The sequence below is a fragment of the Zosterops lateralis genome, assembly GCF_965231275.1.
Source record: "Zosterops lateralis genome assembly, chromosome: 33".
NCBI lineage: Eukaryota > Metazoa > Chordata > Aves > Passeriformes > Zosteropidae > Zosterops > Zosterops lateralis.
In genome coordinates this window covers 714,512-740,499 of record NC_139793.1, presented here as the reverse complement: position 1 = coordinate 740,499, position 25,988 = coordinate 714,512, and the positions used below count along the sequence as shown (strand labels likewise).

The 25,988-nt window shown below is 51.7% G+C and overlaps 2 protein-coding genes across 2 annotated transcripts in view; one reads left to right on the top strand and one right to left on the bottom strand.

The window, feature by feature from the left end:
• LOC310921264 (olfactory receptor 14A16-like) overlaps nt 1-25,988 on the top strand; it is a gene marked incomplete at both ends in the record, with an annotated part of 496,219 nt that overhangs the window by 172,904 nt on the left and 297,327 nt on the right. The window lies entirely within an intron of this gene.
• Nucleotides 15,617-16,549, bottom strand: LOC310921149 (olfactory receptor 14C36-like; the record flags this gene model as incomplete). Its single annotated transcript, XM_083881260.1, has 1 exon — nt 15,617-16,549. One exon carries the CDS (start codon nt 16,547-16,549, stop codon nt 15,617-15,619), a length of 933 nt encoding a protein of 310 aa, XP_083737386.1.

Genomic DNA, 25,988 nt, shown 5'->3' with positions numbered 1-25,988 from the left:
TGGTTGGGAAATAATGACTGATGCCTGTATTTCTGTAACTGACTGTCTTAGTTTGAGAAGACAGGAGTCTGTAAAGGAAGGCAAAAGCCTCCTGTGAAGTGGGAAAGGTAAACCCCCTCCCTCCCTCCGAATTACCACAATTTCAAAATAAAAAAAACAGCTCTCAGGCAAAGGTATGGGAATGGGAATAATAGTTATTTACTAGAAAAAAACTAAAATAGAAAAAAAAGAACAACAAATGTAATTAGTACAAACAAAACTACTGATACAGTCAGAAAACCTGACACCCTGAGGAGTCAGGGTGTTGGCAAAAGTCCAGTTGGATGGTGGCTGTGCCTCCTGCAGTGGCAGATGAAATGCTGCTGAAGCAGAGATCCTGTAGAAGGGTATAGTTCTCTGTGAAGGTCTGGTGATAGAGTAGATGGGCCTGGTCCTCCTCTGGGAATCCAGCAGGGAAGAAGCTGCTTCTCTGGGAATCCAGCGAAGATGGCTGCTCCTCTGGGAATCCAGTGAAGAAAAAACTGGGCCGATGGCTTAGACCAAGCTTATTTTATGCAGGTAGGAATGCTTGGTTCCTCCTTCTGGGTGGAGCATCTCACAATGGGATGATGTACCTTATCAGTCATGCAGTGAGTCACTTAATGGCCCATTAGCAGGAGACATCTCCCCGGAGGGAGACATTGTTCTTGGAAGAGATAAGATAACTGCCCCCCACCTCCAACAGATGGCAAATAGAATACATTCTTATCTCACAAATCCAGGACATTATCCACCCCTTATTCTATTTCCATCTGCATCACAATGAAATCTTACACCCATTTCTCACTTAAGACTAGGTTTCCTTGTGGTACACAACGGGTTTCTCCATCTTTCTGCATTACCCACCAAGTATAACCAGGTCCTTGAGCAAAAACAATCCCACGGATGGGTTTGTCTTTGCCTGAGGTGGGATTAATCCAAACAGTTTTTCCTAAAATACCTTTCATATGTACCACAGGGACTTTATCTCCATCTACTGTGTGCACGGGTTCAGACTGGGCAGGACCAGCTCGATTGATGGACCCTCGGGTGTTGACCATCCAGGTTGCTTTTGCCAGGTTCATTTCCCAGTTTCTAAAAGTTCCACTACCAAGTGCCTTCAGGGTGGTCTTAAGGAGTCCGTTGCACCGTTCAACTTTGCCGGCAGCTGGAGCATGATAGGGAATATGATATATCCATTCGATACCATGTTCTCTGGCCCAGGTGTTGATAAGGCCGTTCTTGAAATGGGTTCCGTTGTCCGACTCTATTCTCTCAGGGGTGCCATGTCTCCACAGGACTTGCTTTTCCAGGCCTAAGATGGTGTTCCGGGCGGTGGCATGAGGCACAGGGTAGGTCTCCAGCCATCCAGTGGTGGCTTCCACCATGGTCAGCACGTAGCGCTTGCCTTGGCGTGTCTGGGGCAGTGTGATGTAGTCTATCTGCCAGGCCTCCCCATATTTGTACTTGGACCACCGTCCACCATACCATAGGGGCTTCACCCGCTTGGCCTGTTTGATGGCAGCACACGTCTCACAGTCATGGATAACCTGAGAAATGCTGTCCATGGTTAGGTCCACCCCTCGGTCTCGTGCCCACTTGTAGGTGGCATCTCTGCCCTGATGACCTGACGCATCATGGGCCCATCGAGCCAGGAACAACTCCCCCTTATGGTGCCAATCTAGGTCTATCTTTGACACCTCTATTCTTGCTGCCTGATCTACTTGCTCGTTGTTTCGGTGCTCCTCATTAGCCCGACTTTTGGGGACATGGGCATCTACATGACGGACTTTCACTGTTAGTTTCTCCACCCGAGAGGCAATGTCTTTCCATATATCAGCAGCCCAGATGGGTTTTCCTCTGCGCTGCCAGTTGGCCTTTCTCCACCTTCCCAGCCACCCCCACAGAGCATTGGCTACCATCCACGAATCGGTGTAAAGGTAGAGCCTTGGCCACTTCTCCCTTTCAGCAATGTCCAGGGCCAGCTGAACAGCCTTGAGCTCAGCGAGTTGGCTCGATCCACCTTCTCCTTCGGTAGCCTGTGCAACCTGTCGTGTGGGGCTCCATACGGCTGCTTTCCACTTTCGGTTTATCCCTACGATGCGACAAGAACCGTCAGTGAAAAGAGCGTAGCATGTTTCCTCTGCTGGTAGTTGGTTATATGGTGGCGCTTCTTCAGCCCTTGTCACTTGTTCCTGTTCCTCATCATCAGTGAGACCGAAGTTTTCACCTTCCGGCCAGTTCGTAATTATTTCCAAAATCCCAGGGCGATTCGGATTCCCAATACGGGCACGCTGGGTGATAAGGGCAATCCATTTGCTCCATGTAGCATCAGTGGCATGGTGGGTAGTGGGAACCTTTCCTTTGAACATCCAGCCCAGCACCGGGAGTCGGGGTGCCAGGAGGAGTTGTGCTTCCGTGCCAATCACCTCCGAGGCGGCTTGAACTCCTTCATAGGCAGCCAAGATTTCTTTCTCTGTTGGGGTGTAGTTGGCTTCGGACCCTCTGTAACCTCGGCTCCAGAATCCCAAGGGTCGGCCTCGAGTCTCACCAGGCACCTTTTGCCAAAGGCTCCAGGACAAGCCATTGTTCCCGGCTGCAGAGTAGAGCACGTTCTTCACCTCTGGTCCCGTCCTGACTGGGCCAAGGGCTACCGCATGAGCAATCTCCTGCTTGATCTGGGTGAAGGCTTGCTGCTGTTCAGGGCCCCAGTGGAAATCGTTCTTCTTGCGGGTAACCAGGTAGAGAGGGCTCACAATCTGGCTATACTCGGGAATGTGCATTCTCCAAAATCCTATGGCACCCAGGAAAGCTTGTGTTTCCTTTTTGCTGGTCGGTGGAGACATCGCCGTGATCTTGTTGATGACCTCAGTGGGAATCTGGCGGCGTCCATCTTGCCATTTCACTCCAAGGAACTGGATCTCTCGGGCAGGTCCTTTGACTTTGCTCTTCTTAATGGCGAAACCGGCTTTCAGGAGAATCTGGATGATTTTTTCTCCTTTCTCAAACACCTCTGCCACTGTGCTCCCCCACACAATGATGTCATCGATGTATTGCAGGTGTTCTGGAGCCTCACCCTTTTCCAGTGCAGTCTGGATCAGTCCATGGCAGATGGTGGGGCTGTGTTTCCACCCCTGGGGCAGTCGGTTCCAGGTGTACTGCACACCTCTCCACGTGAAAGCAAACTGAGGCCTGCATTCTGCTGCCAGAGGAATGGAGAAAAACGCGTTAGCAATGTCAATAGTGGCATACCACTTTGCTGCTTTGGACTCCAGCTCGTACTGGAGTTCCAGCATGTCCGGCACGGCAGCGCTCAGCGGTGGAGTCACTTCATTCAAGCCACGGTAGTCCACAGTCAATCTCCATTCTCTGTCGGATTTGCGCACAGGCCAGATGGGGCTGTTGAAGGGTGAGTGAGTTTTGCTGACCACCCCTTGGCTCTCCAGCTCACGAATCATCCGGTGGATGGGGATCACAGCATCTCGATCTGTCCGATATTGCCGGCAGTGCACTGTCGAGGTCGCAATTGGCACACGTTGCTCTTCCACCCTCAGGAGTCCTACTGCAGACGGGTTCTCTGATAATCCAGGCAAGGTGTTCAACTGCTTAATGTTCTCTGCCTCTACAGCAGCTATTCCAAAAGCCCACCTGAGTCCCTTTGGGTCTTTGTAATAGCCGTTCCGGAGAAAGTCTATGCCTAGAATACATGGAGCGTCTGGGCCGGTCACAATAGAATGTTTCTTCCACTCCTTCCCGGTCAGGCTCACCTCGGCCTCCACCAGGGTCAGTTGCTGAGATCCCCCTGTCACACCAGCAATGGAAACAGCCTCTGCCCCCACCTGTCCCGATGGTATTAAAGTACACTGCGCACCAGTATCAACTAAAGCATCATATTTTTGTGGCTCTGATGTGCCAGGCCATCGGATCCACACTGTCCAGAAGATCCGGTTTTCCCGTGCCTCTCCCTGGCTAGAGACAGGGCACCTCTAACACTGGTTGTTATTCCCTTCCTGGGCATACATACTAGAGGTTCCTTCAAGGGGATCTGACACATCATACCCGGCAGCTCGGTCATGGGAGGTCGAGGCTACCTTCACCTTGGTGGAAGTTCCTCGGTTAGAGTTTCCCTCTTTGAGCTGACGCACCCGTGCTGCCAGGACAGAAGTGGGTTTCCCATCCCACCTACCCATGTCTTCCCCATGGTCACGCAGGAAGAACCACAAATTGGCCCTTGGGGTGTACCCTCTGTCTCTAGCTGGGGAATGTTGGGCACTGAATTTGGGGCCTGTAACTCGCACAGGGGCTGCATTAACTTTCTTCATCTCCTCCCTCATCTCCCTCATCTCCTCTTTGAACTCCTTAATCACAGCTGAGATATGAGCCTGCATTGGGCCATTGATCATGCTCTCATAATTCCTCAGCTTGTTGGCAACAGAACCCACGGTCTCTCGGTTAGTATCTGCATCAATTGTTGCAATAAAAGTGGTGTATTGAGATGGCCCAAGGTTTGCTAGGCTCCACAGCATTTGCCCTGTGCACCTGACTTTGTCGGGGTCATTGTCATGCTGTCCATCCCTCCCGAAGAGTACCTCCAATATTGCTACTTCCCTCAGCTGTTGGATCCCTTCCTCAAGGGTCTTCCAGCGCATCCTATGGTGGTGCTCCTGCATTCTTTCCCTGTGGACAAACCTCTCTCTGACACTCATTAAAAGCCGCTCCCAGAGAGAAAGAGACCCTGGCTCCCTTACAAAAATCTGATTCATACCTGAGTCCTGGGTCAAGGGTCCCAAGTTCCTTGCCTCACCACCATCCAGCTGCACGCCTGTACCCATAAGATCCCAGACCCGGAGTAACCAGGTAGTATAAGCCTCACGTCCCCGTCGCACAATGTCTTTGTGCAGGTTACGGAGACTTTCGTACCTCAGGGACTCGGTGATGATTGCAACCTCTGGCTCCCCTGTGGGTTGTGAGGTTCCTCCATTCCTATCCTTATCTGGGTGCTCAGCTTTCATCTTAGACCTCCTTGTTTCTACCGGGGCAACTGCTGCTGGCTGTGACTGCCTTTGTGGTTCGGCTGGACCCTGGACAGTTGTAACACCTGTGGGTTCCACTGCTGTACTATTTGGCTGTCCCTCTTGAAGGCAAAATGAGAGTTTCTCAATAGCTGGGGAAATGCACTCCTTCAGCATCTGACTCATCTCACGTATCTCCTTAACCAGAACCCCCACCCAATCTGGGTGGTTCATTTCTGAGACAGACTGTGGGGCAGGGTCAGGCTCTGGAACAGCAGCATCTCTAGTCTCTGGGGCAGGTGTCAGGGTAGTCCTCCATGTTAATCTTCCCTTATCTCTGAGTGCTAAATATAACAGGCATATCAACAACACCACCCATTGTATGGCATCATTAGCATTCAGAGTGGATCTTAACCCTTCAAAAACTGGTGGAGCAGACCCAAAAAGATGGTTAAAAGGTTGGGAGAAAATCTCCCCTGGTGTCATTTCTTCACAATAGGTACCATTATTAAGGTAACCCCAAAAACACACAGTTAGTGTATGATAGCTCTGAATCCATGTACCTGCCTTCCAGAGGAAGTTAAAGATCCATGAATTCCTCACCTTATTAACCCATAAGCCAAACTGGATAACAGCCACAGTAGCCTTAGTTATAGGACCCATATCTAGATAAGGGCCTGCAAATGGGAGAAATACAGCCACGATCACGTGCCACCCAAACCAAGGTAAGCTAGACCACATGGTGACACTCAAAGATGTTTCTATATCAGTACACACAATTAGATTACTTAAGAACTATTATTCCCTTTTTCCTTTCAATGCCCTCGAGCCCCACGTTGGGCGCCAAAATCTGTCTTAGTTTGAGAAGACAGGAGTCTGTAAAGGAAGGCAAAAGCCTCCTGTGAAGTGGGAAAGGTAAACCCCCTCCCTCCCTCCGAATTACCACAATTTCAAAATAAAAAAAACAGCTCTCAGGCAAAGGTATGGGAATGGGAATAATAGTTATTTACTAGAAAAAAACTAAAATAGAAAAAAAAGAACAACAAATGTAATTAGTACAAACAAAACTACTGATACAGTCAGAAAACCTGACACCCTGAGGAGTCAGGGTGTTGGCAAAAGTCCAGTTGGATGGTGGCTGTGCCTCCTGCAGTGGCAGATGAAATGCTGCTGAAGCAGAGATCCTGTAGAAGGGTATAGTTCTCTGTGAAGGTCTGGTGATAGAGTAGATGGGCCTGGTCCTCCTCTGGGAATCCAGCAGGGAAGAAGCTGCTTCTCTGGGAATCCAGCGAAGATGGCTGCTCCTCTGGGAATCCAGTGAAGAAAAAACTGGGCCGATGGCTTAGACCAAGCTTATTTTATGCAGGTAGGAATGCTTGGTTCCTCCTTCTGGGTGGAGCATCTCACAATGGGATGATGTACCTTATCAGTCATGCAGTGAGTCACTTATTGGCCCATTAGCAGGAGACATCTCCCCGGAGGGAGACATTGTTCTTGGAAGAGATAAGATAACTGCCCCCCACCTCCAACAGATGGCAAATAGAATACATTCTTATCTCACAAATCCAGGACACTGACTGACGAGAGTAAAATGGCTGATGTTGATTGAAAGAAAAACGTTGGCTAAAATGCCTGGATGATAAGATAACATTGAAAAAAAACCCCAGGCAAATAACACAGAAAGAGCCAGGAGGAATCCACCACCGATCCTTTGGCCATCAATAACTGCCAAACCACAGACCAGGCTGCCTCGAGAGGAAAGAAACCACAAAAGTCTCAAAATCACATCTGCATTATGGCACATTATCTAAGAGGATGAGGTCAGGGGTCGAACTAAGCTAAAGAATTGCCAGAAAATATGCACACAAAAGAATGTTTAAATGTGTATAGTCTTCATGAATATGCATTTGACCATTAGTCTTGGGTTGCAATGCAAGATGGAACCAAAGTTTGTATCCCATTCCCATCTGTTAAAACCAGGTGGGGCAGTGTTCTTTATTTCTTCCACAACCCATCCTCCCTCCAGGGGCTTATGTTCTGTTAATGGGCTGCATTGATGTTCACTGCATGACTGATAAAATAACATCATCCCATTGGTAGATGCTCCTCCCACAGGAAGGAGCCAAGCATTCCTACCTGGATATAATCTGACATTCACCACACCAGAAGCAGCCTGTTTCCACTGGATTTCCAGAGGAGCGCCAGACCCATCTGGACCACCACTGGACCTTCAGAGGAAAACTACACCCTTCTACAAGGTCATTGATTCAAGAAAACCACATCTGTCACTCCAGGAGGACTGCAGCCAAGAACACCCTGACTAATTGGGTGTCAGGTTGTATTCTGACTCTGTCTGTTGTTTTGGGGTTTTTTTTCTACTGCATTTATATTTTAATTTTTAGTTTTTTAGTTTAGCCTGCGAGGAAGTGGAAGACGCCCCGGGACAGCCAGGCAGGTGAGGAGGAAGTCAGTGCCCCTTTCCCCCTCTCTCCTGCTCCATCTCCCAGCCCAGCATGGCCCCCGGCTGCAGGACAACCCTGCTGCCAACACTCTCCTGCTGGGGAGGGACTGAGGAGATCTCCTTCCCCTTCCCTCTGGCACGGAGGCAAATCCCATCCTCTCCTTGTCCTTCCTCCCCCGGATAAGAATCTTAGGATGGAGACCAGGGAGGACAAATCCCCACAACAGAACCTTGTAGAAGAGGCCATTGTGAGCGACTCCATGGCACAGGAATCCAACAGGGAGGAAAAGCCCCAGAGATCCCTCAGGAGGAGGGGCTCCAAACCCGTCCCAGGGGGCTCTGAGGAGGAAAGACCCGACCCGTGCCAGGAAGGTGGACAGAGCTTCAGCCAGGGCTCTGAGCTGGTCCATGAGCAGCTTGATGATGGGGAGAAGCCCCACAAGTGCTTGGAGTGTGGGAAGAGCTTCAGCCAGAGACACCACCTGATCAGCCACCAGAGGATCCACACTGGGGAGAGGCCCTATGAGTGTCCCCAGTGTAGGAACAGGTTTCAGACCAGCTCCAGTCTCCTCTCACACCAGCGCATTCACACAGAGGAGAGGCCCTTCCGCTGCCCCGACTGCAGGAAGGGCTTCAAGCACAACTCCGCCCTCATCTCCCACCGGCGCATCCACACTGGGGAGAGGCCCCACGAGTGTGGGGAATGTGGGATGAGCTTCACCCAGAGATCCCACCTGATCCGCCACCAGAGGATCCACACCAGGGATCAGCCCTATGAGTGTGAGCAGTGTGGGAAGAGCTTCAGCCACCACTCTAGCCTGATCTGCCACCAGAACACCCACGCTGAGGAAAGGCCATACAAGTGTGGGGAATGCGGGAAGGGCTTCAACCAGAGGGTCCAGCTGATCATCCACCAAATGGTCCACACTGGGGAGAGGCCCTATGAGTGTTCTGAGTGTGGGAAGAGGTTTCAGACCAGCTCCCTTCTCCTCCGGCACCAGCAGATTCACAGGGAGGAGAGGCCCTTCCGCTGCCTCGACTGCAGGAAGGGCTTCAAGCACAACTCCCACCTCGTCAGGCACCGGCGCATCCACACTGCGGAGAGGCCCTACAAGTGTCCCCAGTGTGGGAAGAGCTTCACCAGGAGCTCTCACTTGACCCAACACCAACAGAAGCACCAGAAAGGGAAGCCCTGAGAGTGCCCCGACTGTGGGAAGAGCTTCATGCTCTGCTCCAACTCCATCCCCCATTGGAGGACACACATTTGGCAGAGCCCTGGTGACCAACACTCACTGTAATCTCTTTCGGGAAGACACTGGTCTGGTGGTCTTTTTCTTTTGGTTTTCCCTAATACTCTTTTAATTAATTTTCATCCCTTTAAAATAGACAAAATTTGGGTAAAAATCAATAAACTCATGAAAGACATCTAAAGCCTCACTTTTTACTAGTGTTTCCAGGGAATCTGGGATTCAGGGAGATACTTGGGAGCATTTGGTGGTTTGGGGGGTATGTAGTGTAATTTTCTCAATGTCTTTGTACTCAAAGAGACGAGAGTGTTCGAGCTGTCACCTCAAAACTACTCAATGCCACTGGAAACTCAATCCCACCCCAAAATTACTTCTAAAATTGATTCCACAGCCCCTCAGGGTGGATTTTGACGGGAAGGGGATTGGGTGAAGTGGGAGGAAAATCAGGAGGGATGAGGTGAGCATTGGGTGGAGCAGGATGGGTGGGAGGGGGTTTGGGAGGTGTGAAATGGGGGAAATAGGACTTGGGAAGGGGGTCTTGATGTCCAGCAGGGGTGGGATGAGTTGGTGTTCGGACTGGGGAGGTGGGGTGGGGTCTGGATTGAGACAGGCCAAGTTTGGGGATGATGAAAGGAAGGGGAGCCAATTACTGAGTGAGTTTTGGGATATTTCATGTTCCTGAAGAGATTTTGGCATATCCCATGTTTCTGAGGCATGTGTGGGGCAGTCCTCAACTCTTTGGAGGGGTTTACTGAGAGCAGCTCCCTGCAGCCCCATTGCCAGGGGTGGTTGCCTTGGGCACCAGTTCAGAGCTGCAGCCACAGTCTGTTGCCTCGGTGCTGGAGAGCAGAGAAATGATGAATGGCCCCAGACATCTCCAGGGTGTGTTTGGGGGCCAGGGCAAGTTCTGTGTAGGTTGGGCGGTCACTGCCCCAGCCCCAGCCACTGCAGCCTCTGTTCCAGCCCCAGAGTGGCTGCCAAGCCCCTGGCACCCCAAAAACCCCACCTGTGAGAGGGACCAGAGCAGGTGAGGCTGTGACATGGGTGTGACACTGACACGTCCCACGGCCCCAGAGCTCCCAGCAGCTGAGATGGTGCTGGATCCAAGGGGGACTGTGGATCTCTCTCTCCCTCTCTCTCTTCTCTTGACTTCCTCGTCTGGAAATCTGGAGAACTGGAAGTTGGACAGGTCAGAGTTTTCTCAGTCAGTGCTTTGTGAAGTGAATTACTTGAATTCCACGTTGCTTTAAGATTTCTCATGTAGCTCATTCTCTGAAATTTGCAACTAAAAGTTTGTTCTCCACCCTGTTGAGAAGTTTGTTGTTTTCTCCCATGTGCCCCCTGAGGGGATCGAGGTACCTCAAGTCCCTTTCCAACAGCGGCCGAGCCAGCTTGGGGCACAGCAGCAGGAACTGCAGTGCTGAGCAAGGCCTGCCTTGGCTGGAGGGAGCAGAAAGGCCAAGCCCTGAGCCCAGGCCTGGCACAGCAGGGCCTGTCCCTCCCGGGTGCCTCGGGGCTCTTTGTGGGGCAGTGGGATGGCAGGGGCAGCAAGGACAAATGACATCAAACTGCAAGCCCTGCCAGCCTCCTCAGGGAGGGGCCAGGGAGGAGCAAAGTGCAGGCCCTGAAAGGAAAGTTCCTCCTGTGGGGCCTCCAGAGGCGCTGCCAGAGCCCAGGGGACAAAGGGCTGGGTGCCTGTGGCCCTGCCAGCCCTGCCCAGCCCTTGGCCATGTGTCCTGCAGGCTGTGCCCCCTGTGCGTGCTGCTGCTGTGCCCTGGCTGGCTGCACACGCCCATCTCGCTGTCCCCCCCAGCATTTCCCAGCCCAGCATTTCTGTGCCCTCCCTGGGCTCCCTGCACCCAGCACTGCCGGCTCCTGGCACACAGAGCCAGGCCAGGAGCCCACCCTGCCAAGGGCCTTTGGAGCAGCCTGGTGCCTGCCATGGCTCCTGACCTCAGCAGCTGCTCCTGGGATGCTTCCATGGAACCCGAGCACAGCAACGCTGCTGGGCATTGGCCCTGCTCAGGCTCACACACTGTCAGGGCACATTCCCTGCCTGGAGGATTCGTGCCTGACCCAAGCCCTGCACTTGTGGCTCCAGCATTGCTTTCCAACAAGAACAGGGGAAGGCAAACTGTGTGTAGCTCATGGTATTTTACCGTGTCTAAAACTTGCTAAGCCAGCGGTCTTAGAGGTGAGATCCATTTGGAATGAATGGGATGGAGAAGTAGGACAACATGGAAAAGGGGAGCATAAAAACAAATAGAGAAAAACATCTTGGATTGTTTCTTTCCACTTTCATTGCATTTCTTAAAAGCTGTTTCAGTTTTCCCACAATCTTCTCCACAGTCATGTCTGCTCTTTTCATGAACCTTTCTTGGAGAATGAGGTCAAACTTCTGTCACAAGATGTGGCCCCAACTGCAGCTTCTCTTGGCTTTCTACACCATGAGTGCAGCACAACTCTTGCAGCAAAGCAGGACAAATATTTGAAGAACTTGACAACCTGTCCTTTTTTTCCTGGTGGGCTGGGAAGTTGTGCCATTTTAAAAATTTTCATTGTTACTGTTCTACCCTAAGAAAACATGACAGAGTATCTGGAGTTGTTAGAGAATACAAGCCTGGCTGAATGCAGAGAAAGAATCTCCAGAGGGTGCAGCCACGAGTGGAGAGTTGTGTGATAATCATTCCAAAATCCCCATGGATACCTGGAAAGTGATCTAGAACATGAAAATGGGCTGACAGAGGGAGTTTGTTTCTGTGTTCAATTTAGATGATTCTACGTGTCATGCATTGATCTAAATCAAGAGCACAAGCAGTTCATGAAAAGCACCAGAACAAGCTCAACCACTCTGAGGAGATGACTGAAAGAATCTGAAAGGGAGAAATGCAATAGAGAATGACTTGGTGGACTTTGTCTGGAAGAAGGGTCATTTTTTCTAATCATTTCTGATCCATTCCCTCTGCTGTTGTCTTTCGGCAAAAGGCCATTTTCATCCCAGATGACTCATGAAATGAGAAGCCTGAGCTTGTGGAAGTGCCTGAAAGATGCCCTGTTCCTCTGCAGGGACACTCAGGCTGAAAGAGGAGCCTGAGCCCTGTCTTGGGAAGGCTCCTGGGAGCTGGAATTGGTGCCGTGCTGGGAGAGGAGGAGCAGGGAGAGAAGGATGGGCGCTGCTGTGTGGCAGGAGCAGGAGGTTTGGGCCGCAGGACATTCCGCCTGCGCCGCTGCCCCGCAATGGGCGGCCGTGCCCGGGGCTCTGGGCCTGGCCCCGCCTGCGCTGAGCTCCCGACACTGCGGGAGCTGCCCGGGCTGGGCTCAGGTTCCCGCTGGCCCTGGGCAGCAGGCTGGGCTCCAGCTGGGATCAGCAGCAGCTGCAAATACCTCTGCCCATCTCCACTTGCTGCTGCTGCTGCTCGGTGGAAGCAATGCAGCCAGTCGAGGAGTTCTGGTTTCTCCTTCTCCTGGTGGATTTTTTTCATTTTATTTGACATTGCAGAGGCAATTTCTGTGATGGCCTCTGCCAGTTGATTCTGTTTCAGCAGCAGCAGCAGCAACAGGGCTGTGTTTGAGTGCTGCAAATGTGGCCTGTGTGGCTTTAATTCTCCTCAACTTTGTGCTCAGGGACTTGTGAACATTTGGAGATCTGCTACTCATGATGCCAGAGTTTCCTATCATAAAACCACCTCTGGGTGTCACTGATCAAAAAAGGCAATTGCAGTTTTACTGATAAAATTCAAGTGGCCACCAGAAGAGGGGCAAGAGCAGCCATGATCTACAATTGCCAAGGCAAAGGCAGCAGCACCTCCTGCTGTCACCTCAGGGTGAGTAAAATAGTGCTGAAAAGAGCGCTGGAAGCCGATCCTTTCTTTCTCTGCAGGCTGGGTCAGGGCAGCACAGGCGGGCCCTGAGCAATGAGGGCTGTTGGTGCGTGATTGTTGCTCTAGTGCCGAATTGAGGTGGACAAAGGCCTTGGAAGGCGAGGCAGGAGCAGGTGGGAAGGGGCCGGCGCTGCTGCTGCTCCTGCCCGGGAGCCCCGGCTGGGCCGGGCCGGCGCCCGCTGCGCTGCGGCTCCTGCTGCTGCCAGAGCCGGGCGGGACTCGGGGACAGGGAATGGACACGGGGGGACACCAAAGGCCTGCGGGGCTGCGGGGATGTTGGCGCTGGGGCCAGCGCCAGCACAGAGCTTCAGCCGCAATGAACCCAGAGGGAAAGGCTGGGGAAAGGCTCCATTGCAGCCTTTCTTTCCTCAGAGCTGTGAAGGGACCGAAATGAAAGGAGAACAAGCAGGGCCCGACCCCTCCTCCTTTGGGAGGAGCCCCATGCCTGGGGCTGTGAGGGGCCGTGCGCGGCCATGAGGGGCTGTGAGGGGCCATGAGGGGCCAGGAGAGGTTCTGTGGGGCCATGAAGGGCTCTGAGGGGCCATGAGGAGCCTCAGCCCTGGCAGGAGGGGGGTCCCACCATGTCCCCAGGGCAGGGCAGCCCTGAGGGGCCGCCAGTGCAGACGTGGCAGCAGAGCGGGCTTGGGGCACCTCCGGGAGGGGATGAAACCCTTCCCCAGCTCCAAACCACACCAAACCCACCATTAACAGGATTTTCCATCTTTAGAATCCACTGGGTACATGGAGTTGACGGTACAGTTTAATCTTGGTGGGAAAACCAAGGGAATTTTCACAGTGAATGACATCCAGCCACTCTTAATAATGTCTAAGATTTAAAAGTCTTACCAATGAAAAGTAATGCTAAGGAATAATAAGAACAAGAACAAGAAATAACCTCTCAAATCCCAACACCCAGCACCACACCAAAATGACAAACGTCACTTTTCTTTACTATCACAAGGTTCTTGAAAACAAAATCCTATTAACTTTCTCCACCTCACATCTTCCCCATCAGGTAAATGAGGCTATTTGAAGGGCTTAATACATGTTACAATTGAGGGGTGGAGGGAAGAATGGGGAGACACTACCAATTTCCATGTCAAACCCAGCAGGCCAACTCCAAAGTGGAGAAAATAAAATGGAATGGGGACAGGGGCTGGTCAGATGTTCCTCTAAATGATCCCAAAATCACCTCCAAGTGAACAGGAGGGGAAAATAAATCCCTATAAACCACCGTGTTTGTTCAGGGACTCAGGTGTGAGGAGCTGGACATGGACAGAGGCATCTGAAACAATCTCGGGGTTTATGGTTTCTTTTTTCCCGAGATTCCAAGGCTGGTGGTTTGTGTGGGTCCGAGGGAGTGTTTTTCCCTGCTGACCTCTGAAGGCTTTGAGTCTTTGTCTGTGCTGAGCTTGGTGTGATGCAAGAATGATGAGGAGTCTCAAGGTCTTGGTTTTCTTGGTTTCTCGCGTTGTTTATTAATTCTTATCTTACAAATTCTCTGTGTCCGGTCAAGATGTTCACAGGAGCTTGGACACGATGTGACTCCTCCTGTGATGGGAGGTCGCTCTGCCTTTATACAGATAACTACATGGTTATTATTTACCATTTCATACCAATGCCTATCACCTATACTAACAGAGTCATTTCTACTTTGACTCAATCCACTGATATAACTTTGTGCCCACGTCACTGCAGAAGATGGATGCCAAGGGAGGAAAAGAACTCAAGGCACCGCCCTAAAATCTCCACCTTGTCCCTTTGCATCTACATTCTAGAAACCCTAAACTACAAAATCTTCTACATGGTGATAACTATACTACTGTCTGTCATACATTTGTGACTTACAATTCTCTGTGTTTGATGTTTTTCACATGGACCAAAATCAAAGACCGTGTCTTCCTGGGCTCTGTGCCAGGCAAAACCCCCCTGCACAGACCCCAGAGCCTCTTTCTCGAGTCCCAGGCCTCTCTACTGAAGTCTGTGACCATCCAGGGCGCCCAGAGGGATGCCCTGGACTCCAACAGCTGACTCCAACAGAGGCCACGCCAAAGCTGAGTGGTTTCCCTGCTGTGGCCCAGCCCTTCCTGGCCCCAGGGGCTGATGGCATTTGTGCTCCCTCAGGTTCATCTCCCCACACCAACAGCATGGGGGTGCTGAGGCCTGCTCTGGGCACTGCAAACAGGGGCTCCTGAGGCAGTGCTGCCATGTCTGTGCCTGCAAGGATGCGGCCCCTGTGTGAGCTGGGGGAGAGGCCAGGGCTGCCCAGGGGGGATGTTGTTGGCAGGTGCATGAGGACGCTCTGGGACGCTGCCCTGGGGTGTCCAGCGCAGTGGGGATGGATCAGCCCCTGCTCTGCTGCTCCTTCCCGTCTCCCCCGGGGCCCTTGCAGAGCCCCAGCCCTGCTGTTTGCCCCCAGCCTGCCCAGGGCCAGCCTGGGGCTGCTCCCGGGGCTTTTCTGTGCTGAGCATTGGCCTGGGCGTCTTCTGGAGAGAGCCTGGGCAAGGAGCCTGGAGCCCCCAGGCCCTGCCCTGAGGTGTCAGCGCTGCCCCAGCAGTGCCCATGGCCTGTCCCTGCTGCAGCCCCGGCACTGCCACCCCCAGCCCTGTGCCCGGCCCCGAGAGCCCTCAGGCCCTACAGCAACACCAGGGCCAGGAGGGCAGCGGGGCAGGGCCACAGCAGCAGCACTGGCAGCACCAAGCACAGACATTGCTGCTGCAGCTGCACAGAAGGGAACAAAAGGAGACATCTATACAGAAAACTTGGCTGGGAGATCCTTGAATTTCGTTAAAGCCACCAAGAGTGCAGCCCCTCATTGACACAGTGTTTGGCCACAGGGAACGTGGATAGAAACAAAATCAGAAATGGAAGAAACAACGATATACCTTTGCTGACATCATGAAAAAAGAAAAACACGGAAAAAACTCATAACCAAACCAAGAGGAACTACCAAAGACGACTTTTATTACAAGTGATTTGCTGAAATTGGTCAGCAGTTTAATATTTGTGAAACCATCCAGTCATCAGTCTCCACACTGCAGCCTTGAGCTCCTGGTTCCTCAGGCTGTAGATGAGGGGGTTCAGGGCTGGAGGCACCACCGAGTACAGAAATGACAGGGCCAGATCCAGAGATGGGGAGGAGATGGATGGGGGCTTCAGGTAGGCAAACAGGGCAGTGCTCACAAACAGGGAGACCACAGCCAGATGAGGGAGGCAGGTGGAAATGGCTTTGTGCCGTCCCTGCTCAGAGGGGATCCTCAGCACAGCCCTGAAGATCTGCACATAGGAGAAAACAATGAACACAAAACAATCAAGTCCTAAACAGATGGAAAACACAACAATTCCAAGTTCCCTGAGATAAGATTTGGAGCAGGAGAGCTTGAGGATCTGGGGGATTTCACAGAAGAACTGGCCCAGGCCATTGCCATGGCACAGGGGCAGGGAAAATGTATTGGCTGTGTGCAGCAGTGAATAGAGAAAGGCACTGGCCCAGGCAGCTGCTGCCATGTGGGCACAAGCTCTGCTGCCCAGGAGGGTCCCGTAGTGCAGGGGTTTGCAGATGGACACGTAGCGGTCGTAGCACATGATGGTCAGGAGGGAAAATTCTGCGGACATGAAAAACATAAAGAAAAGAACCTGTGCAGCACATCCTGCATAGGAGATGTTCCTGGTGTCCCAGAGGGAATTGTGCATGGCTTTGGGGACAGTGGTGCAGATGCAGCCCAGGTCACTGAGGGCCAGGTGGAGCAGGAAGAAGAACATGGGGCTGTGCAGGTGGTGGCCGCAGGCTGTGGCAGTGATGATGAGGCCGTTGGCCAGGAGGGCAGCCAGGGAGATGCCCAGGAAGAGGCAGAAGTGCAGGAGCTGCAGCTGCCTTGTGTCTGCCAATGCCAGCAGGAGGAAGTGGCTGATGGAGCTGCTGTTGGACATTTGTGGAGTCTTGGCATGGGCATCTGTAAAAACAGTAATCATGGAATAGTTTACTTTGGAGAGGACTTTAAATATCCCAGCACAGCTTGGTGGCACTTTCCCCCCACTGCCTGCCCAGGGCTCTGCTGCCTGGAGCTGTCCCTGCCTGCAGCTGCTTCCCTGTGCCCAGGGCTGGGCCCTGCCAGTGCTGCCAGAGCCCAGCCCAGCCCTGGGGGCTCAGCTCTGCCCTGCAGAGCCCTCCCAGCTCAGGCACTGCCCAGGGGCAGCTCTGGCTCTGCAGGCTCTGATGGCAACCTCAGAGCAACCCTGAGGAGGCTGGAAAAGTGACAGTGATGCTGCCTGCAAGGGACCCTCTGTGATTTCTGTCACTGCCTGGTTTAGTAAGGTCTGAGATAATTTTTTTTTTATTTTTCTATCCCTGAACTGAAAGATGAATATCTGTGTGCAATTTCCCATCCAGGCAACACAGAGTAGTATATTAATAAAGCAGGATTTTTCCTCTTACTTAGCCATGGCCTCGCTGTGCTCCCTGTATGATCTACTTGGAAATGTTCTGCAGTCAAATGCCATGTTGGGAGCAGTCCTGAAAAACAGAGCATCCTCACCATACAAAGAGAACACTTCCAAGTGTTACCAGCTGTCTCCTTCCACCCAGATCTTGTCCCCCAGTGCTGGCAGCAGCTCCCAGGGCTGGCTGAGAGCTGTCCCTGGCAGGCAGCAGAGTCCCTGCCCCAGCACAGCGCCCTGGGCTGCAGGACCCTGCTCTGCAGGACAGCCCTGGGCACCCCTGGCTGCTCTACACAGGAGACAAGCAGAGAATGTACTCACAGAGTCTGTAGGCATTGGGATGTTCCAGCTTTAGGAGAGGACTGCAGGAGCTGCAGCTGCATTGTCCTGCAGCCAGAGGTTCCTGTGCCAAGGGCTGGGAGTGATTCTCCCCCAGGCACTTGTCAGCCCCTTCCCAGCCCTGAGTGATTGAAGCTCTCTGTGCCTGTGTGCTGTGCCCGGGGTGGCTGCAGGCAGTGCCCCAGCCCTGCTGGGCTGGTAGAAGAGCTGGTCATCAAGAGAAATGTGGTTTTAAGCTTTTCTTGGTTGCCAGGAGCTGCCTCTGTGCCAGGAGCCCGGCCCAGCCCAGCAGCACAGACACAGCACAAGGACTTTAATGACCGTCTTGGGGCTTGGTGATGAGGCCCTGAACATCAGAGGGAGATGATGAAACCGCTCCAGAACTTCAAGTCAGAATCCAACACCAAATTTTTTGGAACTTTTAATGGTCCCCACTGAGGGACAGGAGAGAGAAAGTGTCCCCAGGCCCCAGGCAGAGCAGAGAACTGCAGGCAGTGGTGACAGGTTTTTCAAAGGACTTTGGGTTTTGCTCTTGCCTTGGAATTTCTGAGAGGTTTTGCAATCCAATTATCTGCTGTAATTAGTCCCTTTGAGAGAGGCTTTGTCAGTAATGACACTCAGTGGGGCTCATTAATGCTCCAAGATACTTTAGTTATTTTAAGGTACTTGGAGTTTCCCTTTTAAAACTGACTCTGTGAGAGGTTTGTGCAATCATGGCCCCAATTATCTATTTTAACAAGTCCCTTGGGATTCTGAGTCAGTAACAACACTCAGTGGGGCTCATTAGCGCTTCACAGTACTCAAAGTTTATAAAAGAACTACTATTTGACACTGAGTGCTGTGTGTGATAATTGGCCTCCAATTATCTGCTTTAATGAGTCCCTTGGGAGCTTTGCATTGACACTCAGTGGGGCTCATTCATGCTTTGAGATACTCAAGGTATTTAAAGTATTTTGGATTTTCCTCTCCACACTGAGTGCCTGAGAGGTTTTTGTGCAATCCTGGCTTCCAATTCTCTCCTCCAAAGACTCCATGAGGAGCCTGTGTTGGGATGGACATCAGTGGGACCCATTAATACTTTGAGACACTTTGGGTGTTTCTTCTGGCTTTGACTCCTGGAAAGGTTTGTGCAATCTCCTCTCAGGCCCTGAGGTTCCAGGGCTCAGCACCAAATGCACCACGGGGCTCATTAGGATCAAACAAGTCCTGACAAACCATGGCTGTGCCTTGATTTCCCTCTGGTCTGGAGCAGTTCATTAGGAAGGTTTCCTACTGCAGTTATGGAGAAAAGTTTCCAAGAGCTTCTAAGAAATACACATTTCTATTTGAAAGGATGTATTTTATTACTGTTCTCTTTAGAAAAGAGGTGGTTGCAGCATTCAGTGACTGATATTGATCCAGGGACTCCCCTAAGCAGGTCTGGCCAGCTCAGAGAAGCTATGCCTTGAGCTCTGACCCAGTGTAGACAGCCTTGCTCCGCATTCCTCAACCCCATCCTGTCTCTTCTCATTCTGGGACCTGCTTTGTTCAGAGAACTGGCTGCACTCAGGCAGAGAGAGATTTTCTTCCTTTTTTAGCAATCTAAAACTCTTAAGTTTCAGACACACTCTTCAAGTGTGTGCCAAGGCCAAGGTGCCACCAAGGAGGTTCCCCTTCCCCAAGGCAGAACCATGCAAGGAATGATTTAGACACACAGGAAGTTCTGCAAGAAACACAAATCCAGAGTTGGCTGAAGGCAGAATTTGACCAACTCCTGAAGGACAGACAAGCTTTGAACTCCTTGCAGCTCCAAGCTGCAGGTGGGTTGTTGGGAGGTGTGTGAGTGAGCCCAGAGTGAGGGCAAGGGAAATGCAGAGAGGCCTGGAAGTGCTTGTGTGCAGACAGGCAGTGGGGAAGGGCAGTGCAGGGCTGGCCTGGGCCAGGAGTGAGGGTGGATCATCATGCCAAGCTGGCCTGGGCCATGGCAAGGGGCTGTGGCCACGGGCACTGCCCTGAGCCCACTGCCTGGGCCCCTTGCTCAGGGCTGGTGTTAGTGCCCAGAGGCAGAGGGGATCCCTTGCTGGGGGCTGTGCCATGGCCACCTGCCCTGTGCCGCGCTGGCTGCTCAGGCGCCGCGGGACCAGCAGCAAACGCCACTGCCAGGGCCAAAGGCAGCTCAGGCAGACAGAAAGGGTCAGGGCTGGCCACTGTTTCCATGGCAGCCCTCCCTGGGACACCACACCTGGGTCACCTGGCCTGGCCATTGCCATGGAAACCCCTTGTGGGGACCGATGCCACAGAGGCTGGCACTGGGACACTGCTGGGGCCGGGTGCTGAGCACAGGCTGAGCACACAGAGATGGGTTTGTTCTTGCTGAGCTCACACAGAGCCAAGGCCTTCCCTGCCCCTTGTCCGGCCACGCTGGGGAGGGGCTGGGGCTGTGGGGGAGCTTGGGAGGGGACACAGCCAGGACAGGTGACCCCAAGTGACCCCAGGGATAGCCCAGACCACGGGACATCATGTGCAGTGTATAAAGTGGGGAGCACAAGGAGGAAGGGGTGACATTTGGAGTGAGGGTTTTTGTCTTTCCAGGTGACACTTAGGCAGGACAGGGCCCTGTTTCACCAGTGGGTAGGGTCAGCACCAAAGACACAGACACCAACTGAAGGAATTGTGTCATTTATATATGACAATGCAAAGGATTACAAAAGGATGAGCTCAGCAAAGCACATAATCATTAGCAAAGAATTACAACAGGAACGCAGCAATGCATCCAATCGTTCATACCAAAGATTGTTTATATTGATTTAGAAAGATCCATCACCAGTTACCCTCAGACTCTGGTCCACACATCAGCTGGGGAAGCTGTCACAGCTGTCACTGCAGAGCCACTCCTGGACATGGCAATTCCTGCAGGTTCCTCCAGCCCCAGGTGAGGCTCCAAGCTCAGTGTGAGAGGGCTCAGTTTTTACACTGTTAAACAAACAAGCTGACATCACCTCTAGTACAGGAATAACTGGCTACATTCTCCTCTTTGGCTTCTCCCAAAGCCTGGCCAGGGCTCAAGGAGGAACCAAGGGAGTTGACTGGGATCCTTCACCCCCAAACAAGGCCAGATGGAGCCTTGTTTGGTTTTCAAACAGAGAAAGGTAAATCCACATTTCACCAATGAACAGATGCAGAGATAATTGCTAATAACAATTCATTAACGAGCAGATACAAATATAACATTTGGTTGGAATGTTCATCCAGAGGTCTCCATTGGCTCAGGGCTGGTTGTTCAGGCCTTGCTATTTCAATTGGTCCTTTTCTGTAGAGATGAACAACAACCTCCATAACAATTCCTTCAATAACACAGTTTAGAATTAGCTGTTAGGCATAAAGGCATTGTCTCTTGTCCTTCAATTAAGGGCTGCTCAAGTTCTTAGTCAGAGCTATAATTCACATTCCTTTAAAACCATGCCCAATGAGATGCTTTTCTCTGTTATTTATCAAAACCCCCCTTTTTTCTTCAGATTGTGTCTCTTTTTAGACAGTCTTAGCACTCCATTTCCCAGCACAAAGTGTCACAACAACTCTAACATGGAATCATAACACACCAAGTGCTCACACTGCAATGGTTACAGTCACTGCCACAAATACATTTCACAGCAGCCTCCAATTTCATAGCCACGAGGCCAATCCCACCAAGAATTGTCTTCTTTCTGTCACTCTTCTACTGCTCTTTCTATCAGTTTAATTTCTCCTTGATAATCTGCATCAATTCCTCCTCCCATGACATGAACACTTTGCAAGGCCAAGCTCCAGTGAGCAGTGACCAAACCAAAGTGTCCTGGAGGAATCTGAATTCCTGTTTTGGTATTGATAACTCTCATTTGCTTCTGATTTATCCTAATTAATTGCAATGCATGAAGGTCCAGCCCTGCAGCCTCTGGGGTGGCCTGTCAGGGGCCATCTCCCCCAGAACAATTTCCCAGGAGGTCAAAGTCTCCCTGTTCATGGTTGTATTTGCAAACTGGGTGCAGCCATGCACACCCAGGGAGTTTCCATTTCCCCAGTGGGGCCATGGTTAAGGGTATGGAGCACATCTGGGACATGGGTTTTCCATCAGGACAGGTTCCCATCTCCTCATTTTCCCAACTGCTCTTTTAACAACCCCTTCATCCATTCAACCAATCCTGCAGCTTGGGGATTGTTTGGGATATGAACAGCCCAGCAGCCTTAATCACTGTATTTTTTCACAGTATCAAAGCATTCTGCATCACAGTAACAGCAAACCATGTAAAATTAGCCAATTTCATCCCTTCCTCCTTTTTTCATTGTATACAATCTCACAAAGTTGGCCACTGACATTTGGGTCCTGGCCAATGCTTTTCTGTAGGATATTTAGTGTTACATCCTTGAGCAGCCAAAGCTACCAAATTAGTATTGCCAGCACTATTTCACATGATTATTATTTTATATGTAGATATAGACATATATTGATATGAACAGATATAGACATATAAATATTTATTTTAAATTATTTATAAATATATATTTATAAATATACAAATGTCTAACTATATTATAAATATGTATACAGTTATTTATTACATTAATATTATTTCACTTGCATAAATGCATTTGAGCTCAAGATTGAAACCTTCTTCTGTCACTCCACGTGGGAGTGTTCCAACAATAATTGTTCCTTTTGTTAGTGCTGTTTCCAATGTGCCCTTAACAAAATTCAGCTTTGTCGTCCAAGCCCACAAGTTCTTTTCCTTTTTTCCATATGCAACTTTTGGATGCATTTTAAGACATCCAGTGGTTCAGCTTCTTTTAACTGACTCCTCCATGGCTTGCACAGTGCTCAGACCTCAGCCCACTCCAGAGCCAGCAAAGTCTAGAGAAGGTCTTCCCATCCCAGAATTTCAGATGGGACTGATTCCTTACATTTACATTTACATTTACATTTACATTTACATTTACATTTACATTTACATTTACATTTACATTTACATTTACATCTACACTGTGACATTTTGTTGTGATCTGGCCAGATGATGCCAATGTTGTTTTACCAGTGGGCAGGGTCAGCACAAAGACACAGACACCAGCTGAAGGAATTGACCAACTCAAGTGTAATTTACTGCAGCTCAAAGCAGCAGAGGAGCACAGAAGGAGCAGCTCAGCAATGCACCCAATCATCCCCACCAAGGATTGCCCGCAGGGAGTGAGAAAGATCCATCCCCAGCTCCCCTCAGCCTTTCCCAGCACCCACACCCACACATCAGCTGGGGGAAGCTGTCACAGCCAAGGGCTGCAGAGCCTCTCCCAGACACTGGGAATTCCTGCAGCTCCTCCAGCCACAGGGGAGGCTCCAGCCTGGCTGGGAGAGGGCCCAGCTCTGATGGTGCTGAATGAACAAACTGACAGCACTTCTAGGGTGGCAACATCTGGATTCATCCTCCTCCTTTGCTCCTCCCAAAGCCTGGCCAGGGCCCAGGGAGGAACCAGGGGAGGTGACTTTGCCCATCCAGCCCCAAACAAGGCCAGATGTCACATTTCATGGCCTTGTCTGTCTTCTAAACACAGAAAGGTCAATACACGTCTCACTAATGAGTGGATACATCTAACACAACGCTAATGATCAGGGATATTTCGTTAGGGAGCAGATCCAAAGATAACCTTTGGCTGGAAGGTCCATCCAGAGGCACCTTTGGCTCAGGGCCGGTTGTTCAGGCCTCACTCAGGCCTCCTGTCCAGCCTTGGCACTTCAGGGACCTTTGGGACTTCAGGTTGAGGGCTGGGCTGGACACTGCTGGGGACTGCCTGGGCTGGGTGAGCTCAGAGGTCTTTCCCAGCAGAAAGGATTCTGTGATTCCATGATTTCATCTGCTGGATTCAGCTGGATTCACGTTAGCAGCATTCATTTGCTCAGAAAGTCTCCTCTTGCTCAGCTCCTGTGGCCTGAGGCTTCAGCTCCTTCAGCTCCTGGTGCTGAGCTGCTCACACTGAAGGAGACAACACAGAGAGAAGAATACAGTTCATGCAATTCCTTCTGGGACACTGAGAGGGGAGGGTGCGGAAGCAGGAGCATTGTTTGGTGTCCCTCTCTGCCCTTGCTGCATTTGAGCCCTTTGAAGCAGCCAAGAGCTTTCTCCAAGAGTGCAATGAAGCAGCTGTTCCTGCTCCCAGCTCTGGCTCTCTCCAGGCTCTGCCCTTGCCTGGTTTTGTCCCTCTTGCTGTGCCCTCTGTTCCCCTGGGGCTCGGTGGCTGCTGCCCAGGACTGTGGGACTGGCACAGATCCAGTGTCCAGACCCTCCTTTCTCTGCCCCTGGAGCTGCCTGCTCACAGCAGCCTTTTCCATCTGGGAGCTCCACATGGAGAGGGAGTCCCTACCTCTGTTTCTTGCACAACCCCCAGGAGCCCAGGGCTGCCATCTCAACTCCCTGCTGGCCCTGAGGGCTCCCAGGTGCCTCAGGCTGCTGTGACACCCCTGCACACGGGAGGGAACAGTGGCAGGGGCTGTGCTGAAAGTCAGCTCCATGTGCTGCTGCTGCTGTGGGGGTCGTTTGTCCAGCCCTGCCCCAGAGTGAGGGATCAGATCCAGGCCCTGCTGCTGCTCCCTGGGGATCAGGCACAGTTTGGTGGTTGCTGTCAGGGCCAGCAGAAGCCGTGGCTGGAGCAGCAGGTGCTGACAGTGCCCCAAGGCCCGGGGCCGGAGGGGTCCCTGGGCTGGGGCTGGCAGGGAGCTGCCCCTTGTTCTCCCTCTGCCTCCCGCAGAGCTGGGCCAGGCACAAGTGGGGCAGCACAGCAAACAGGGAGCCTGCCAGGCTCTTCCAGCCCTGTCTGCTCACAGTTTGGGCCTTGGAGCTGCAGGTGGACAAAGGCAGCTGCTTCTGCTCCCTCTGTGTGTCCCCGTGTTGAGCAGTGCTGCTCCATCAGTCTGTGCCCAGCAATGGGGAAAAGCCTCAGCCCTGCAGGGCCAGGAGCTGCCGGGCTCTGCCTGAGCAGCTCAGCCAGCGGGAAGGGAGCTGCTCCACAGGGGAAGCAGCAGCAAAAGACATTTACAGGACATGTTATCTCTTTCATAAAAGAAAAAAAAAAAAAAAGAGAAAGAAAAAAATTGTACATAAAACGTACATAAAAGATATTCCAACTTTTTAGTGGAATATCTTCTGTAACTTTGCATTAAGAGGTAACTGATCTTTTGAAAAAGAGAACTCAGGTATTTAGTTTGTGAATGTGCTGATGACATGGACCCATCTTACTGACCTCAGCAGCCTCTTTTAAAGATTTTGGGACTGTTTTCAACATTGTTTTTTAATTGTGATTGAAGCAATAGGGAATTGCTTGTACCCTTCCAGCTTCAAGCAGGACTGGGAATCTAAACTCCATCAAACCCCAAATCCTTTAGAGGATGACCTTCCTTCTCACCCTGTGAATGAGGTGCACATTCCCTTTGAAATGGTCAGGGCTTTCTTAAGGACGGAAAATCCCACTTACAGCTTTTTGCTCTGGTGTACAAATGCAGAAGGGCAATTCTTCATCCACCAACTCCAGACCGCACTGCCTCAGGAACACGGCCCCCTCACCAGGTTTGGCCCACTCGTGGCACTTCTAGAGGAGGAAGAAAGTGCAATTGCACAATTCCAGCCAAAAAGGAGAGAGGAGTAGGGCAGATAAAACATCCTGTGGAGATCCGGGTGTTCAGTTGGGATCGTGTAGCATCTGGATTCTTGCCAATTGGGTGTGCACCCCTAACTGCAATCTCTTGGCCTGCAGGAGAGTCTCACTCACCTGCAAAAGCAGAAAGCTCAGGCGCTGTGCTCAGAATGGGCTCAAATGATGCAAAGCTGTCAGAGCCATGTGAGGGCACAGCCAGCCCAGCCATGCCCAGGGCTGAGCCCAGCAGAGCCCTGGCAGAGCCCAGAGCAGCCTCAGCATCTGCAGAGCCCGGCTGCAAGGAGAGAAACCAGAAACCACCCGTGAGCTGAAGGCTCCTGTGCCCTTGTCCCAGCCCCCCACGGTGCCCAGGCCGTGCTGTCCGTGCTCAGAGCGGGGCCCAAAGCTGCCCATCATTGCTGCCCTTGGCAGCAGAGCAGGAGGGCAGGACATGTGCCCAGCCTGCCCCAGCCATGGCAGATCCAGCCCTCAGCAGCTGCCCAGAGCAGGATGCTCCTGTGCTCGCTGCCATCCCCCAAAACCTCTCATCCCACCCACGCCAAGAAGACGAGGACCCGCCTCACGCCATCTGCTGCCTTAGGAAAAGCTGCTCCCAATCCATGTCCTCATCCTTCTCCAGGGGCACGGCCCATCCACGCCACAGCTGGTCCCAAGCACTTCCTGATCCAGACTGGACACCACCTAGAACACTTCCTTTAGAAAAACAAACAACAAATTAATGAAAATAGATTACAGAGAAAAAGGGGAAACAAGAGAAAAGGTAAAAGGTCTTGTAGCTGTCAGGGGCTTGAGGAAGCCCCAACCCTGACATGCTGGGGAAAAACCCAACCACCAGTGAGGGAAGCCCAGGCTTTCTCCCAATCCCCCTTCCACTGCCCCCCAAAAATCATGGTGATCCCAAAGCAAACAAGGGGAGTGCAGCAGCCCAAGCCCTTCCTTGCCT